Source organism: Notolepis coatsorum (assembly GCF_963971535.1).
Source record: "Notolepis coatsorum genome assembly, chromosome: 8".
Taxonomy (NCBI): Eukaryota; Metazoa; Chordata; class Actinopteri; order Aulopiformes; family Paralepididae; genus Notolepis; species Notolepis coatsorum.
In genome coordinates this window covers 109,036,461-109,051,702 of record NC_140172.1, presented here as the reverse complement: position 1 = coordinate 109,051,702, position 15,242 = coordinate 109,036,461, and the positions used below count along the sequence as shown (strand labels likewise).

At 41.8% G+C, this 15,242-nt stretch overlaps 1 protein-coding gene across 1 annotated transcript in view; it reads left to right on the top strand.

The window, feature by feature from the left end:
- The window catches only part of grk6 (G protein-coupled receptor kinase 6), a 126,251-nt gene that overhangs the window by 74,533 nt on the left and 36,476 nt on the right, over positions 1–15,242 (top strand). The window contains exons 6-7 of the mRNA XM_084319590.1: positions 5,997–6,060; positions 10,536–10,676. Coding sequence (XP_084175716.1) covers positions 5,997–6,060; positions 10,536–10,676 — 205 coding nt within the window. The remainder of the gene's footprint in view (positions 1–5,996; positions 6,061–10,535; positions 10,677–15,242) is intronic.

The window sequence follows — 15,242 nt, the reverse complement described above, 5'->3', positions numbered from 1 at the left end:
ATGCTAAAACCAGAGAGCACCATACAGCGCAGGAGGTGGTTGAGGAGACTCCGTATGTTGCCACCAAACGGACCTTCTGCGAGTCTTCACACATGTTACCTGAACATTGAGCACAGCGACGTTCGAATAGTAACATCGGACGTCATGATCGAAAGTGTACACATTTCAGATTCAGATTGATTTGCCATAATGCAACAAGTGCACTGGAATTCTTACTTTCCGTTTGCTCCACAGCATAAAGGAATACAAAAGCAAGAAAGTATGGAATAAAAAAGCAGGTATTTATATACAATAAACAATAAACTGTGGTATGTGCAATAGAATAAGTACAACTAAGTATAATTAAATAAAAGTAGAAATAAGTGCACATTATATTGATAAAGTAAAGTGGCTGAGCATTGTACCAGCATTTGAGTCTAGTAATGAGCGGATTAACTGTTCATCAGGCCTGTGGGTAGAAACTGTTCTTGTACCCGTTTGTGTTAGTTCGTATGCTGCGGTACCGGCGACTGGATCGCAGGGGGAAGAACAGCTGGTGTCCCGGGTGGTTGTGGTCCTGGATGATGGAGATGGCTTTGTTCCGACACCTGATGATCTTTTCTGCCGTCCTCACCCTCTGGATGGCTTTCTTATCCTGTGTGGTGGTGATACAGCTCGTCAGTGTGCCTCTGTAGAAGTTCACAAGCCATTGCGTGCTTATGCCACACTCCCTGAGGCACCGCAGGGGGTAGAGGCGCTGGTGGGCCTTCTTGAGCGTGACCTGTGTTGTAGGTCCACCTCTAGTCCTCCTCCGGGGCTTAATGATCTCTCCACTTGCTTTCACACTCAACATTTTACTGGATAGCAGACATTAGAGTTGTCTATATTGCCGGTCTCAACAGAACCAGGTTGTCCATGTTTCATGTATCAACAGTGGCGATACCGAAGAGGCTGGATACAGGAAGAGGGAAGACGGGCAGGAAAATGTGTGGGAGGCGACGTCCTCACTGAAAACTCAACTCACGCCATTAGAGAAACTGACTCCTGCAATAGGGAGGTGTAGTGGTTACATCATCGCTGTTTCCGGCCGGTCCACCTCGCTTGAAATTGCAATGTATTTCCCCATTGCCCATTTCTAAATCGTCTCGTTTAAAACAAATAAAGCATGAACATTTGCATGGTGTACCTTTCTATGCGTATTCATCCACAATCTATAGCTCAACATGAAAATATTCGCAATTAATCGTAAAATAATTACGTAAAATTTGATTTCAACCAAAAATGCTTAAACAATAATGTTAGTGATGGAAGGGAACTCATTTTGTGTAATGAGGCATAATTATTACAATAGCCGATAATCCATTTTCCCAATGATAATCCCTAAACGGGTGGACTACGTCAGACTACACCTCCCTATAGACAACTACTTCAATATCAGGAATGTCAATTTCAGTATTTATACAATATTTTCTCTATTTGAATTGTCTAATTTAACCTTGTTTTTAGTAAATTGTCAAAAAAGGGGAAATACGTCATCAATATTCACCCAAAATATAACAAAAATCCCTGTAAAAAAAGAAAAAAATATCCACTGAATGACATTCTGAGTTTAAAATGTCAATAAGACCCTAAACATGGCAAATCTGTTGCTCAATCAAATAAGTCTCCTCTACTTGTTCTGGTATAATACATTTTACGTCTCAGTCCCTTGTCTGCTTATTTTCCCAGAGCTGGTGACGGATGTCGTACACATGTCGTACAACAACAACAACAACAACAACAACAATCACAACAACCATATTTGTCAAGTTTGGTGCAAATCGTAGTAACATATCACTTCCTGTTTACAATGCGTTCTTCCAAACTGCGATTGGATCTGGGGGTCTTACTTGTTTTAGTTGTTGGTCCCTAGATGGGTCCTTATGGCAAATGTCCATGAAGAGCCACATCTCTCAAGTTTCAAGTTCAAGTTTCTTTAATAGTTGTCATACAGAAGTACAGAATACTTTCATACAAAATGCTTCTTACTGTTACGCTCCAGAGACTGTGCTAGACAAGATAGTATCAAATAACATAGTATAGCATGTAATTTAGAAGTAGAAAATGAGGTCACAGTGTTCAGTATAGACATATGTACAATGTTCGATGCAGAATATACGTAACTGAGTTACCATATAATATACAATACTATGCAGTGTACTAATGTACAGTACTATATAGTGCAAAGCAGAAATGGGATGAGGTACAATTTAGGTACAATTTACAGTAAGGTGTACGAGTTGTAGTGCAATCCTTCATCAATAAATATAAAGTGTGGGGAGTGGGTGCTACAGTGTGTTTGTTTAAAGTGAGTGTGTGCTATAAAGTGTGTGGAGTGGGTGCTACAGTGTGTTTGTTTAAAGTGAGTGTGTGCGTGTGGATGTGTGTGCTATGTGCGTTTGATGGTTGTTGTTGTGTAGTGTTCATTGTTCGTTTAGCAGCCTGATGGCCTGGGGATAGAAGCTTCTTCTGAGTCTTTCTGTGCTCGCCTTGAGACTCCGGTATCGCTTGCCTGACCGCAGCAGTTCAAAGAGGCAGTGACGACAGGTCATGGGGACATGGTCATTTGAAAATGTAAGGTTTAGCTTGATGGTCGCGTTTAATGGTAAGGTCATGGTGTCACCAAACTAAATATCTGTTTTCCACTAGGGGTCATGAATGTCATTTTATGGCAATTTTCTTTTTTTAAGATTTTGTTCACGGACAAACAGGCAGGAAGACAGACAGACAGACGCGGTTAAAAACACAACCTTTGCAGAGGTAATGAGTTTGTTTTTCTTCCTATGTTTGACACTTTTGGAGATGGTGGCTTTTGCCCCACAGCAGCGATTACATCCCCACACCAGCTTTCATCATGCTGGCCCTTACTAAGCAGCTCTACCATGAAGGATGACTGTTTCCCATCCTGTCTTAACACTTTGAGTGCCAGCAGGGCGTGCATGATTTATTGCTTGAATGCCAGCCTTTTTGGACAGATTTTCCGATATTTCATGATTTTCGCAGAGCTATTTCTATATTCTATATTATGGCTATGTGTCTAATACGCCCGTCGCTTATCAATGACTTGCTTGCAGTCAACATGTACGAAACGGATTGTTTTTTCATCGGTACATTTCCGTTTTATACCGTTTTGAAAAACTGAAGTTTTGGGAAATTACAAAAAAAAAACGATTCGGTTATAATAGCTCTTTACTGGAATACACACAACACGTTGTCATTTTCCGGCTGATTTATGAATCGTTTTCAAATAAACGCTAGATTATCGATAGTATATGTGTACTTATGCACGCTAGAGAAGTGGGCTGAAAAATCGATTATCTATGACCTGGTCAGCGCTAACGTCATACACGCAGTGATAGTCCGCGCTGCCAGGTGAAAAGAAGTGGTGGGCTGGGTACACATGTGTCGGAGGAAGCATGTGATAGTCTCCGCCCTCCCAGACCGACGGTAGGGGGTAGAGTGCGCAACGACCAGGAAGGGGATTGGGAATTGGCATAACGACTAACATTGGGAGGGGAGAAAAATGGAAAAGGAAGGGGGGAAAAGATAACAATTCTTTTTTTTTAAATAGCCCAGCGTAAGAAGGTCCGATCGACTCAGCGTTTATCTCTACGTGTTCAGGACATCCAGGTGCATAGAAAAGTGATCATGGTAATGTCTCTAGTACCCCCACAACCCAACCTACGAGCAAATCTATGAAGGGGAGCAAAATGTGACTTATTTAGCAAAAGCTCAGTTTTTTTAACCACTAATAAGCTACAAACACAATCTAGGGATGTATAGGAATACAAAAATAAATCACATCTAGAATTTGTCCACCCAATTGGTACCAAAAAAGTGTTTGGCCCAAGGACTAGAAGAGTGACAGTATTGATTCGTCAGGACTTCCAATTTGCGATCAGATAATTGAAGCTTCTGTTTTCTCCCATTGTCCTAGGACATGCATTCTGGGCAGTATTATTTATACTATTTTACCATATCAGGAGCAAATTGCACTCCGATGCTCCGCAAGCTTACTGGAGCAATCCGGAGCAAATTGCACGCCGCAAGCCAACTGCGCTGATGGATATCAGGAGCAGATTGCACACAGTTCAGGCATGTTTGCGCTAGTATATCATCCACGCAATATCTTTTTTTTTTAAACTTTGACCAGTCACCTGGTTCTTTTAGCGTTTATCGCTTTTTCTTCTCATTCATACTTGGTCAAGTTCGACCGACAGAAGCAGGCTGAAAGGGTTCAGATGGGGGGGTAGACACTCTGGGAAAGGCACGGCTGCCGTCCGGGATTCGAACGCGCTCAGCCCCAGATCCGCGCGAGCGCGGTTGTCCACGGCGCTGAAATAGCACTCGCGGTACGTGGTGAGCTACTGGAGCTCCCCCCACGCAATATCTTAAGTGAATAGGTCCTTAAGACGGAGCAAATAGTGGGGCGCAAATCACACACAGTTAAGGGTGCTATTAGCGGGCGCAATCCATTCTTTGTGAATTTGCCCCTTATAGTTTAACTCCTCTCTTGAAAAATCCTGCTTATTTTGATCTCTCCTCAGTGATATCCCGAACATTTAGTTAGTAGCTTAAAACGGCGAGTGCTGCGAGACCACCTCCTGTTTGAAAGGAACATGATGATGAGCTTCAAATGGAATCTTTTGCAGATTACAAATTAAATTAAATGGGGTCCATACTTTAAAGTTTTACATTCCGTTTCATTAAATCTTTAGACAAACTTTTTAAAGAAAGTCTAGAATTTCCCTTCTGCTTTCATAGAACAGCTCTTATCGATTTTTGTTTTAAATGTTGCTGTAAAAATGCACAAAAGTACAAATGAATATGGTGGATATGTAACTGGTATGTAACTGTGCAGAGAAAGAGGTAGCTGTCAGACATGTATGTAGATGGGATCACATTGAGTCTTGTCCATAGACGGGTTTCTTGTTTTTTAAACATACCATGTTCGAGCCAATCAGCAATACCCGCCGAGTCACTTGGCGTGAGTTGCCCCCTACCAGTTAGAGCTGTACAACGGGGATCTATGGAGAAACCATGGCACTCTCCTGACTAAAGGTTGTTTCAAACAACTGGATGTCATTTTTCCAAATCAGCATGGCTGTGAGTCTTTCACATTTTACATAGCTAGCTTTGGCATGGATTGGTTGTTTAGATCGCTAGCATGGCTAACAAATGCAAATATATTGTAGTCTGCCCCGTTGTTCTGACCAGGATTACATTCCTTTTTGCCACCTTGATCAAAAGGGAATGTAATCTTGAGCGAGAAACCCATCTGTTGCCCCCCATTGCCCTTCCTCTCATAAAGTGTCCTTATAAGGTACTTATTGGTGTAAACTTGTGTAAATATTGTTGGTTACCATCACCTTTACTTAAAACAGGGCAGAATATCATCTCAACCATAACCTGCCCCTAACAGCTTGACATTCCATATACTAATATTCCTCATAACCATGCTTATACTGTAGATATGTGAGTGCCCTTTTTTTTGCGTGAGCCTCGCAAATATCTGTGCACCATCCTGGTGGATACAGATGTGCTCCGTGTGCTTACGTACACACGGGACTGCCGCTGTTCTTTCAGAAACACACTGTATTTATTTATACCACCATGGCAGAATGTTATATTAACTGTTAAGAAGTGATTTGACTTCAACAAAAGCATTTCTCAAACCTTTATTTAACCAAAACGGGTCAATCAAGAACAAATATTCTATAAACAATGACAGAATGATACAATATTGACTGTATTGACCATCACAGTGTTGCAGAAAGTGTCTCCCTAAACTATGGTTCTGAGCCCAAAATGGCATTCCAGCTGGGTCGCCACACGCTGACGGTACCAATATGTTTTAATAAGTCTGGGGCCGAGGGCGACGCGAAATCTTCTGTCTGCCAGGCTGAAAAAGTGTAATAACTTCTGGCATATATGTGTACAGTATGTAACCATTGCTGTTTTCTCTCTGTGTCCTACAGGCAGCCGGTCACCAAGAACACATTCCGATATTACAGGGTATTAGGCAAGGGAGGATTTGGAGAGGTAAGGAGTCTACTTTTTTATTTATTTTATTCCTGTGCTCAATTCTACTGTGAAGATAAAGGAATGCAATGCCCCCCCTAGCCAAGGGAAAACAATAACCTCCTTCTGAGAAAAGCCTTATTTATTTCATACACTTCTGTAAGCAAGGGGAGGACATCCAGCAGCTTATGATAAACATACACTTTGATAAACATTGTTACTCAGCTGATAGAGTTGTACCCTTCTTGCTGGCTTGTCATACAGAACTTGTAAGTCGCTTTGGATAAAATGACTAAATGTAAAATGTAAATGTTATGACGGTCTTAACAATAGAAATGAATAAATACAAACTCTGGTTTGATATAAATAAATGCTATTTAAATCTAAATAAAACAAAATGTATGGTGTTTGGAAACCGCCAGATAAAAACAGACATTCAGTTGATAATAGATGATAATAGAATAGAAAGAGTATATAAAAATAAATATAAGACCATAAACTCTGCTGGAAACCCCATATAGAATATGTGAGGGCTAAGATGGCAAAGAGCATCTCAATTATTAGTAAGGTGAGACATGTACTCAATCCCAACTCATTGCACACTCTGTACTGTGCAATGATCTTGCCTTACCTGCATTACTGCACAGAGGTATGGGGTATCACGTACAAAACAACCATAAATACATTGACTATCCTACAAAACAGAGCAATAAAAGTAATAAACAATGCAGGATATCGGGACACACACACACTGTTTCTACAATCACACATTTTGAAGTTCATTGATATGGTAAACTTTAAAACTCTGCAAGTTTTGTACAAAGCAAGAAATAATCAATTACCGGTAAATGTAAGAAGAAAATGTCTGGATAAAGGACCATTGAACTTCAAAAAACCTGTGATGAAAACCAACCTGAAAATAATGTGTATCTCCTCTTACAGAGCCACCCTGTGGAATGGGCTACCCTAGAGGATGAACAAAAATATTGTGAAAACATAAATCAATTCAAATCTAGACAAAAAAAATCTATTTTTGATGGGTACAGAAGGGAAGAAGAGCTTTAATTGCATATTAATAATAATAAAAAATACGTATGATACTGTATTGTACGTTATATCATATTACATTATATAATCATATTATAATTAATTTGTATATTATATTGAACTATATTTGCAGTATATACTATTATATTATGGTGCTATATTGTATATATCATGTACTATATATATCTAATATCAAATATATGTGCTGTATACACTATTATGTACTATATACTATTATATACTGCAGCTATACTGTAATGTGTACTATATATGTGTACTATATATGTATGTATGTATGTATGTATGTATGTATGTATGTATGTATGTATGTATGTATGTATGTATGTATGTATGTATGTATGTATGTATGTATGTATGTATGTATGTATGTATGTATGTATGTATGTATGTATGTATGTATGTAAGTAAATGTTAAAAAACTAAACGTAAGTCTTCAGGGGTAGGGCCCGACAAGCCTAGTGCTTCTCCCTAGCCCTTTTCGGACAATTGGACAATGCTGTAATAGCAGCTGGTAAAACGTTGGCGATTTATGGAATGTTATGTGTCCAAAGCCAGAAATAAAAAATAACTGAACTGAACTGAACTTCAGTTCCTGGAAATGCATAATATAGTTAATTAAATATCTTATCTTGGTTATAAAAACATTTTAACATCTGTGGAATTCAACTCAATAACATTGATTCACAGTATTGCAGTGACCCGCGTCACTAAAAAAGGCTTCGTCTTTGGAGGACATGCCCTTCAGCTGGTTTTCTAACTGAATGGACTGAACGATAGTCATAGGACAGTCTAGTCGAGTCGATCAAAAGTCAAAAGACCCGAGAGACCTGGTAATATAGTGAGCACATAAGAGGTCAGGACCAGTGGCGTTCCCCGACCACCGGCTCATGCTAGCTTGTTGGGGAGGGGGCTAAATGCTCAAGTTAGGCAAAATCTTGGCGAGGGGTTAAAATTGCAGGGCCATTTTCAAAGGGGTCCCTTGGCTTGACCCCTCACCTCAAGATATTTGAATGAAAATGTATTCTGTGAAAACTCTGGTGACGCCCCTGGTTCAGATAATTTCTCGGGGGCAAGACCATGCAACGCTTTAATGAACACATAATAGGATTTTAAAGTAGATTCTGTAGCTGACGGGGATGCCAGGGTAGAGATGCCAAGACCGGAGTAATATGATCCCTTTTGTCTTTGTGTGGATCTGGTCAGGAGCCTTTTATACAAGCTGGAGACAGGAAAGAGAATCCTGACTAATACCAACATACAGAGAGATACAATAATGGAGACAGGAGGATATGAAGGGATGGATGACTCTCCGGGGACAGGAAGGCCCAGACCATAGAAATAATTCATAGCGGATTTGAAGCTAGATTTAATGACCAAATCACTCTGTTTGTCAAACTTCGAGTCACAGTGGGAAATCATTTTCTGCAAAGACAAAGATTTTCTACATATGGCTTGACATAAAAGAGACACAAGGACAATGTTTTTGATTAATAATACTAGTAGGATCAAGGAGGGTAAAGTAGTAGATTAATAATACTAGTAGGATCAAGGAGGGTAAAGTAGTAGATTAATAATACTAGTAGGATCGAGGAGGATAAAGTAGTAGATTAATAATACTAGTAGGATCGAGGAGGATAAAGTAGTAGATTAATAATACTAGTAGGATCGAGAAGGAGGGTAAAGTAGTAGATTCAATTTATTTTCATTCAACAGGAGGCGGTTGTGTGCCATCCAACATTTTATGTTGGTAGTTTATTTGACATAAAAAAAGCATGAGTCATAAAAACTTGTGGTCCTTGCTTCAAGACAGTTTCGGAGATTACTGAGGCTGCTCTGGCCATTTGGCTTTAATGGGAAAGAGAATTGTGTGTCATCTGCATAGTAATGAAAGGAAATAATTATAGCTTTGAATGATCTGGCCCAGTGGGAGCAAATAGAAAATAAGATGGTAGTATGGAGCCCTGGGGAACCCCACATGAAGTGCTGAGGGACAGGATGAAATACCTTTGGAAACCGAGAAAGTCCTGTTAGAGATCGGAGCAGAACCAGTCTAAAGACTGTCTGTAGTGGAACGACCAGTAGCACAAATTCTTCTCTTCATCTTTGGTCTCATTTCCACATGGGGAAAATACTAGTTAGGGTCACATACATACTAATATTAATAATACTACATAATTCTAATATGTGATAAAATAAAATAAAGATTATTAACCAGAGAGTACAGTATTATGTTTTTATCATTGTGGCTGTAGAGATATTTAACTAAATGAAATTATGACTGGACAGCAAAAGGCACAAACCGTATTTATATATCACCTTTCATACAAGAAATGCAGCTCAAAGTGCTTCACAACAGCATAAAATTAGCAAAACAGACAAAGTCAAGGTAATATAGAACACCAAATCACAATTCCCCACATTAGGATCCAACATCCGAACAGGCCTCCCTGTTTACGGCTTGATCGTCACACATAAAATAGACAATTTTAAAATTATAAAACGGTAGCAAAATAGTGCAATAGTGTAGTGCAATAAAACTGTTAGTCAAATATTATATACAGAGTCAAATAATGCAATAGTGCAGTTCTGAGAATAGACGACACAAAGGTTGCTGCCTGTACGTTACTGCAAGCTTGGGCGTGGTTTAAGGTACCCCACAATCACTAATCCTTCTGTCCAGCGGTTCTGACCTGTTGTCTCAATAGTGCAGTTCTGAATTCCAAAACCTGACTCTTTTAAATCTGTAATAAAAGAGTAAAATAGGATAGACAATCAAGCAGCGGAGTGTATTAAAAGGCTAAGGTGAAGAGGTATGTTTTTAGCTCATTTTCTTTTAATATTTAGAGATCTAACCTCCTTAATGTCCATAGCCCATAGGTAGGGTGTTCCATATCTTTGGTGCATCATTTTTGATGGCTGCATCCTCGGTTTTCTTTTGGCTGTGGTTGGGAACCTTCAATAGACCATTATTAGTAGATGACCGTAATATTCCGTAATATATAAGAGAATTTGCAATATAGCTTGGTCTTGTTCCATTTAGTGCTTTGTATTCTGTATAAGGTGGAGGACCTTGGAATCGATTCTAAATGTTACCGGAAGCCAGTGCAGAGTAGCTAATACTGGACTGATGTGGTCTCTCCTCTTGGTTCTAGTTAGTAGCCTAGCTGCATAGTTTTGAATGAGTTGGGAGGCCGGTAAGGAGTGCATTGCAGTAGTCAAGTCGGCTTGAGATATTGAGTCTGACTTTTTTTATATTGGTTTGGTATGATTTTTTATCCATGCGTCCGTCTGTCTGTCTTTCTTTCTTTCTTTCTCATATGAACAACGTCTAACTTCTCCTCTGTCCTATTCTATCTCCGCCCCTTACCCTTCATCCTCTCCTCCTACCTCCTACCTCCTCTCTTCATCCTCCTCCTCCTCTGAATCAGGTGTGTGCGTGCCAGGTGCGAGCCACAGGAAAGATGTATGCATGTAAGAAGCTAGAAAAGAAGAGGATCAAGAAGAGAAGAGGAGAGTCCATGGCCCTCAATGAGAAACAGATCCTAGAGAAAGTCAACAGTAGGTTTGTTGTAAGTATCACCAGGGGCTCCTGTCGATGGATGCCTTGGCTGCATGGTTACGGAAAATGTACAGTTTGTTCGACTTGCACGTACCGTAAAGCCAGCTCTGTACAGGGCTGCATAGGGGTGGGCGGTATTACAGTTGAACCGGTATACCGGTAGAAATCCGTGCCAAGATAGAGATTTGACTCTACCGGATGTACCGGTAGAAGGCTACTTTTAGGCTCTTTTGAATGTAAAAATACTTTTTCAGATTTATAAATGTAACACACATAGCTAGCGAGTTGCGTGTGGCCAATACAGGATAATAAACCAGTTGGTGGAAAAAGAGACAAATGGAAAAGGTTTGAAATGATGCTTGGTGAAATGGAGGGCAGCGAGCAGGAGCTCTCATTCCACATGCAAACAATGAAGAATAATTAGTTCAAAAGAAAGGTGCTTCGTCCATCATCTGGATGTGGTTCGGGTTTAAAAAGTCTGACATTGAGCAGAAAACTATTATCTGCAAGCAATGTCGAGCAAGAGTTGTTCCCGAAAGTGCACAGACACAAGCAGTCCCTCCACAGGTGGTGCTAAACGAAAAACCACAACACAGACATCGCTAGCCAAGTCATTATCCAGTGTCCGTATGACAAAAAAGAGAGGAAGGACATTACAAATTCTATGTTCAATGACCTGCAAATGTCAACTAAGCTGGTCCCAAAACAGTTAACTAATCCTGGAGATGCTCATAGCAGAGCGAAGTTGGCGAGGTTAGTTGGGCGAAGTTGGTTTCATATTAGTGAGCTGCAGCTCAAACAGAGAGGAATGGGAGGGGCTGCTGAGCCAATACCCTTTCTCTCTGTGTGTGTGTGTGTGTGTGTGTGTGTGTGTGTGTGTGTGTGTGTGTGTGTGTGTGTGTGTGTGTGTGTGTGTGTGTGTGTGTGTGTGTGTGTGTGTGTGTGTGTGTGTGTGTGTGTGTGTGTGTGTGTGTGTGTGTGTGTGTGTGTGTGTGTGTGTGTGTGTGTGTGTGTGTGTGTGTGTGTGTGTGTGTGTGTGTGTGTGTGTGTGTGTGTGTGTGTGTGTGTGTGTGTGTGTGTGTGTGTGTGTGTGTGTGTGTGTGTGTGTGTGTGTGTGTGTGTGTGTGGGACATTTTCCATTTTCTAACCACAAGCAAGGAAGATATGACTTACAGTATATCAAAGTGATAAAAACATAGCATTGCAATGATCAGGATGTTTTATTTTCAAGCAACTGAACAATGACTGTTGTCTTCATTGATGACAGGTGTCTCTTTTTTTGGTTGAAGTTCATACTTGATTTAGTGGCGAGTGGGGGTGACATCGAATGGTTAATTAAAACAAAGATGCAGTCACGTGATCTATTTTAAGATAATATTTTGACAAATTACACTGGTATTGCTTACCGGTATGTTTCTATTAGTTGGGCATGCCAGACATGTCTGACTAGTGACTACAGCCTGTAATAATGTGACTGGCCTCCCTGACTGGAACAGGCAACTTGTAACTTTGCATGGTCTAAAATGAAGTTCTCCTCAGTTGAAACGGCGTGGATCAGAGCTGAAACAGCTCATGCATTGTGAAGACTATTGCCTATTCAACCCATTCAAGCAAGTGGCAGAATTAAGCCGCCTGCAGCTGGTTCTTTTAAGAAGCTAAATAAGGGGAGAGAAGAGAATGATGAGGGAGAGACGCACAGCCTCTGAAGGGTGCACATAATGACAAACGTGATGCGTGCCCCAAAACACACTGAGCCTCTCCTGACTGCTTTTCAGCACTTAGATTCGCTCAATGGAGGAGAATGAAACGGTCATTCAGTCGACATACCGGCTCGTTCACTGTTACGACCCTGGCACATAACATTCACATTATTAATGGGCTCTCCTCTATCATTCGGCTTAGAGCCAAAATGTTCTCACACCAGAGCTGTGGAATCCGGCTTTGAAACCGAGTCCATTTATTCTTCCGAAACGTTGTGGCTGGAATTGTGCAGTCGTCAAGAAAAACACCTTGAGTAACACGTTATCTGTTACACTTCACCTGGCTGGTTCACTGCTGCATGCTGTCCACTCTGTGTGTGTGTGTGCTGGAGGAACTGCCGCTGAGCCCCGCCTCCCATAGAGAGACCCGCCTCCCACAGAGAGACCCGCCCCCCACAGAGAGCAGACTGAGATGAGGGGGACGCGTGTGGCTTTTTCCCAATCCAACAGTGCAAAAATGCGGAAGCATTCGTCACCGCACGCCACTACGGTAAAGCGCCTTTCTTTTCAGGCCCGCTTTGGGAGCTGTCGCGCGGAAATAGGCTGTCTATTGCCATTCTCTTTGACAAACTCTAACCTTAACCAGCTCCTTAACAGCGCCTAAACTTAACCGTTCTAACCTTAACCAACTCCGAAACAATGCCTAACCTTAACCTTAACCTTAACCATGCCTAACCTTAACCATAGAAAGAATATTGCCATTCTCTTTGACAAACTCTAACCTTAACCAGCTCCTTAACAGCGCCTAAACTTAACCGTTCTAACCTTAACCAACTCCGAAACAATGCCTAACCTTAACCGGCGAAAGAATACACGTTAAAAAAAAATCACGTTAAAAAAAAAATATTTGACGGGATTCGAACTCACCAGCAACTAGCTGTAGGATCCACAGCCATGGCGTCTTGCCAATTGAGCTATTTCTGGATACTGAATTTGGGGCGGTGACTTATATATATTGTTAAGGCGGGATCTCATGCGCATGCGCGAGCACCTCGCGAGCACCTCGCGAGCACGCTGGCGCACGCACGCACCTGAGCGAGCACGCCGCCGCTGGGCGCTGCGTGAAGGAAAATGAAAGGCGCATTACCGCACGCCACTACGGTACCTCCGGTGACGAATGCGGAAGCATTTTTGCACAGTTGGATTTGGAAAAAGCAAAAGGCGAGGGGGACAGAAGCCGTGCGACTGGCTCAAATGTTGGTGACATTCTATGTAAACAAACACAATAACGAGGTCCTCAAAATTATCGAGTTCATGTCCGTATATATCGCACAATAAGTCGATATAGTAATTATCACGACAGGCCTAAGTGTAGCACAAGAAGTGGAGGGAAAATCAGAGTTGAACTTCCACTATAGACAGATGGATCTTGTACCTCACTGGACGATGCAATTTGAGTCAGATAATCTTCTTCTACAACACATTTAGGGGAAATGGACCTTCCTCAAAGTCATGAGTATGGTTTGGGTGTTTTTCAGTAATTCCAGGAAAATCCAAATAATGCTTGTGGAGGTCCGCACCACACTACCGACCGTTTCACAATGACGGGCGGGCGGAGTTACTGATGCCCAGGCATGCAGTCGAGCACACACGCGGTTACACGCCGTGTTAGTAGGTCACTGAGGCAGAAGTGCGCGTCGCGCCGTGTGATAAGTACCCGGCCGTTGTAGAAAGCAATTAAGCTACCCGGCCCGCACTTATCACCTAGACTTTGCATAATAATAGGATACCATTCATAGCATAACAACGAGAAGTGCCAAACCAAAATACAAGCCCTGTAGCAATTGGTGGGGGGTTGCCTTAATCTGTGGTCAAGCAACCCGACTGGAAGGATGAGACATTAAGTTGTGCTTCAGTCTGAAGGAAACTGTCCTTCTGTACAGTAAACTAACTCTAAGTTACATTGTTAATTTAGTTTGTATTTAGTTTGGAGCGCGCATGCACGTGGCGTGTGGGCAGTTCCCATATTACGACTGCATCACTGCTGATGCCATCGTTGTATAGAAGTGGCTCGCCTGAATATTTAAACCCCGCCCGCCCGGCTCAGATCGTCTCCTAAAAGACACAAGCCCATTTTCAATGAGATGCAATAGCTCCGCCTGGCAGTAGAGGGCGGTGTTGACCGTCTGCCAGCTCAGACAGGGTCTGAAGACTATACCAGAGGCTGCGGCTATGAATTATGAATAGATATAGCGAATAAACGATATAACGATCATAAAAACGAGTAAAGTCGTTATTGGCGTTATTCGATTGGCGGCCAATAACGAGTATACTCGTTCTTGGCGCAGAAACGGTTAACCCTTTCACTGCCACACGGCAGCCAGTTAACCCTTTACTATCACACAACCGACGGCGATGCTCCATCATTAGCATCATTAGCTCCGCATCCGCCGTCGGTTGTGTGATAGTAAAGGGCTAACCTTCTGTCGTGTGGCAGTGAACGGGTTAACCTTCTGTCGTGTGGCAGTGAAAGGGTTAATGGTGCAGGTACTGTAGTTGTGAGACTGTATTGGCTGTACGGTGTAGATGGGAACTATCCCCTCTAGCTTTTTAATCTTGTATGACTCCCACCAGCTCTATTGGGAAGTGGAAGGTGACCCATCTGCTGAGGCAGACTGGCCTGATCACATCCACCGGGCTGGCTGTGATATTAGTAACAGCATTAGAGTTTTAATTAAAAGACAACAGCAGGGTCAGTCTCTGGCTTGGTTTTTACTCTCATCCAGATGAAGCTTGAGCATTTCATTCGATTTGGACACTCGCCAGTCAGTCGTCCCAGTCGGCTCTGGTCAACAGCATTTAGCACTGCATTTAAC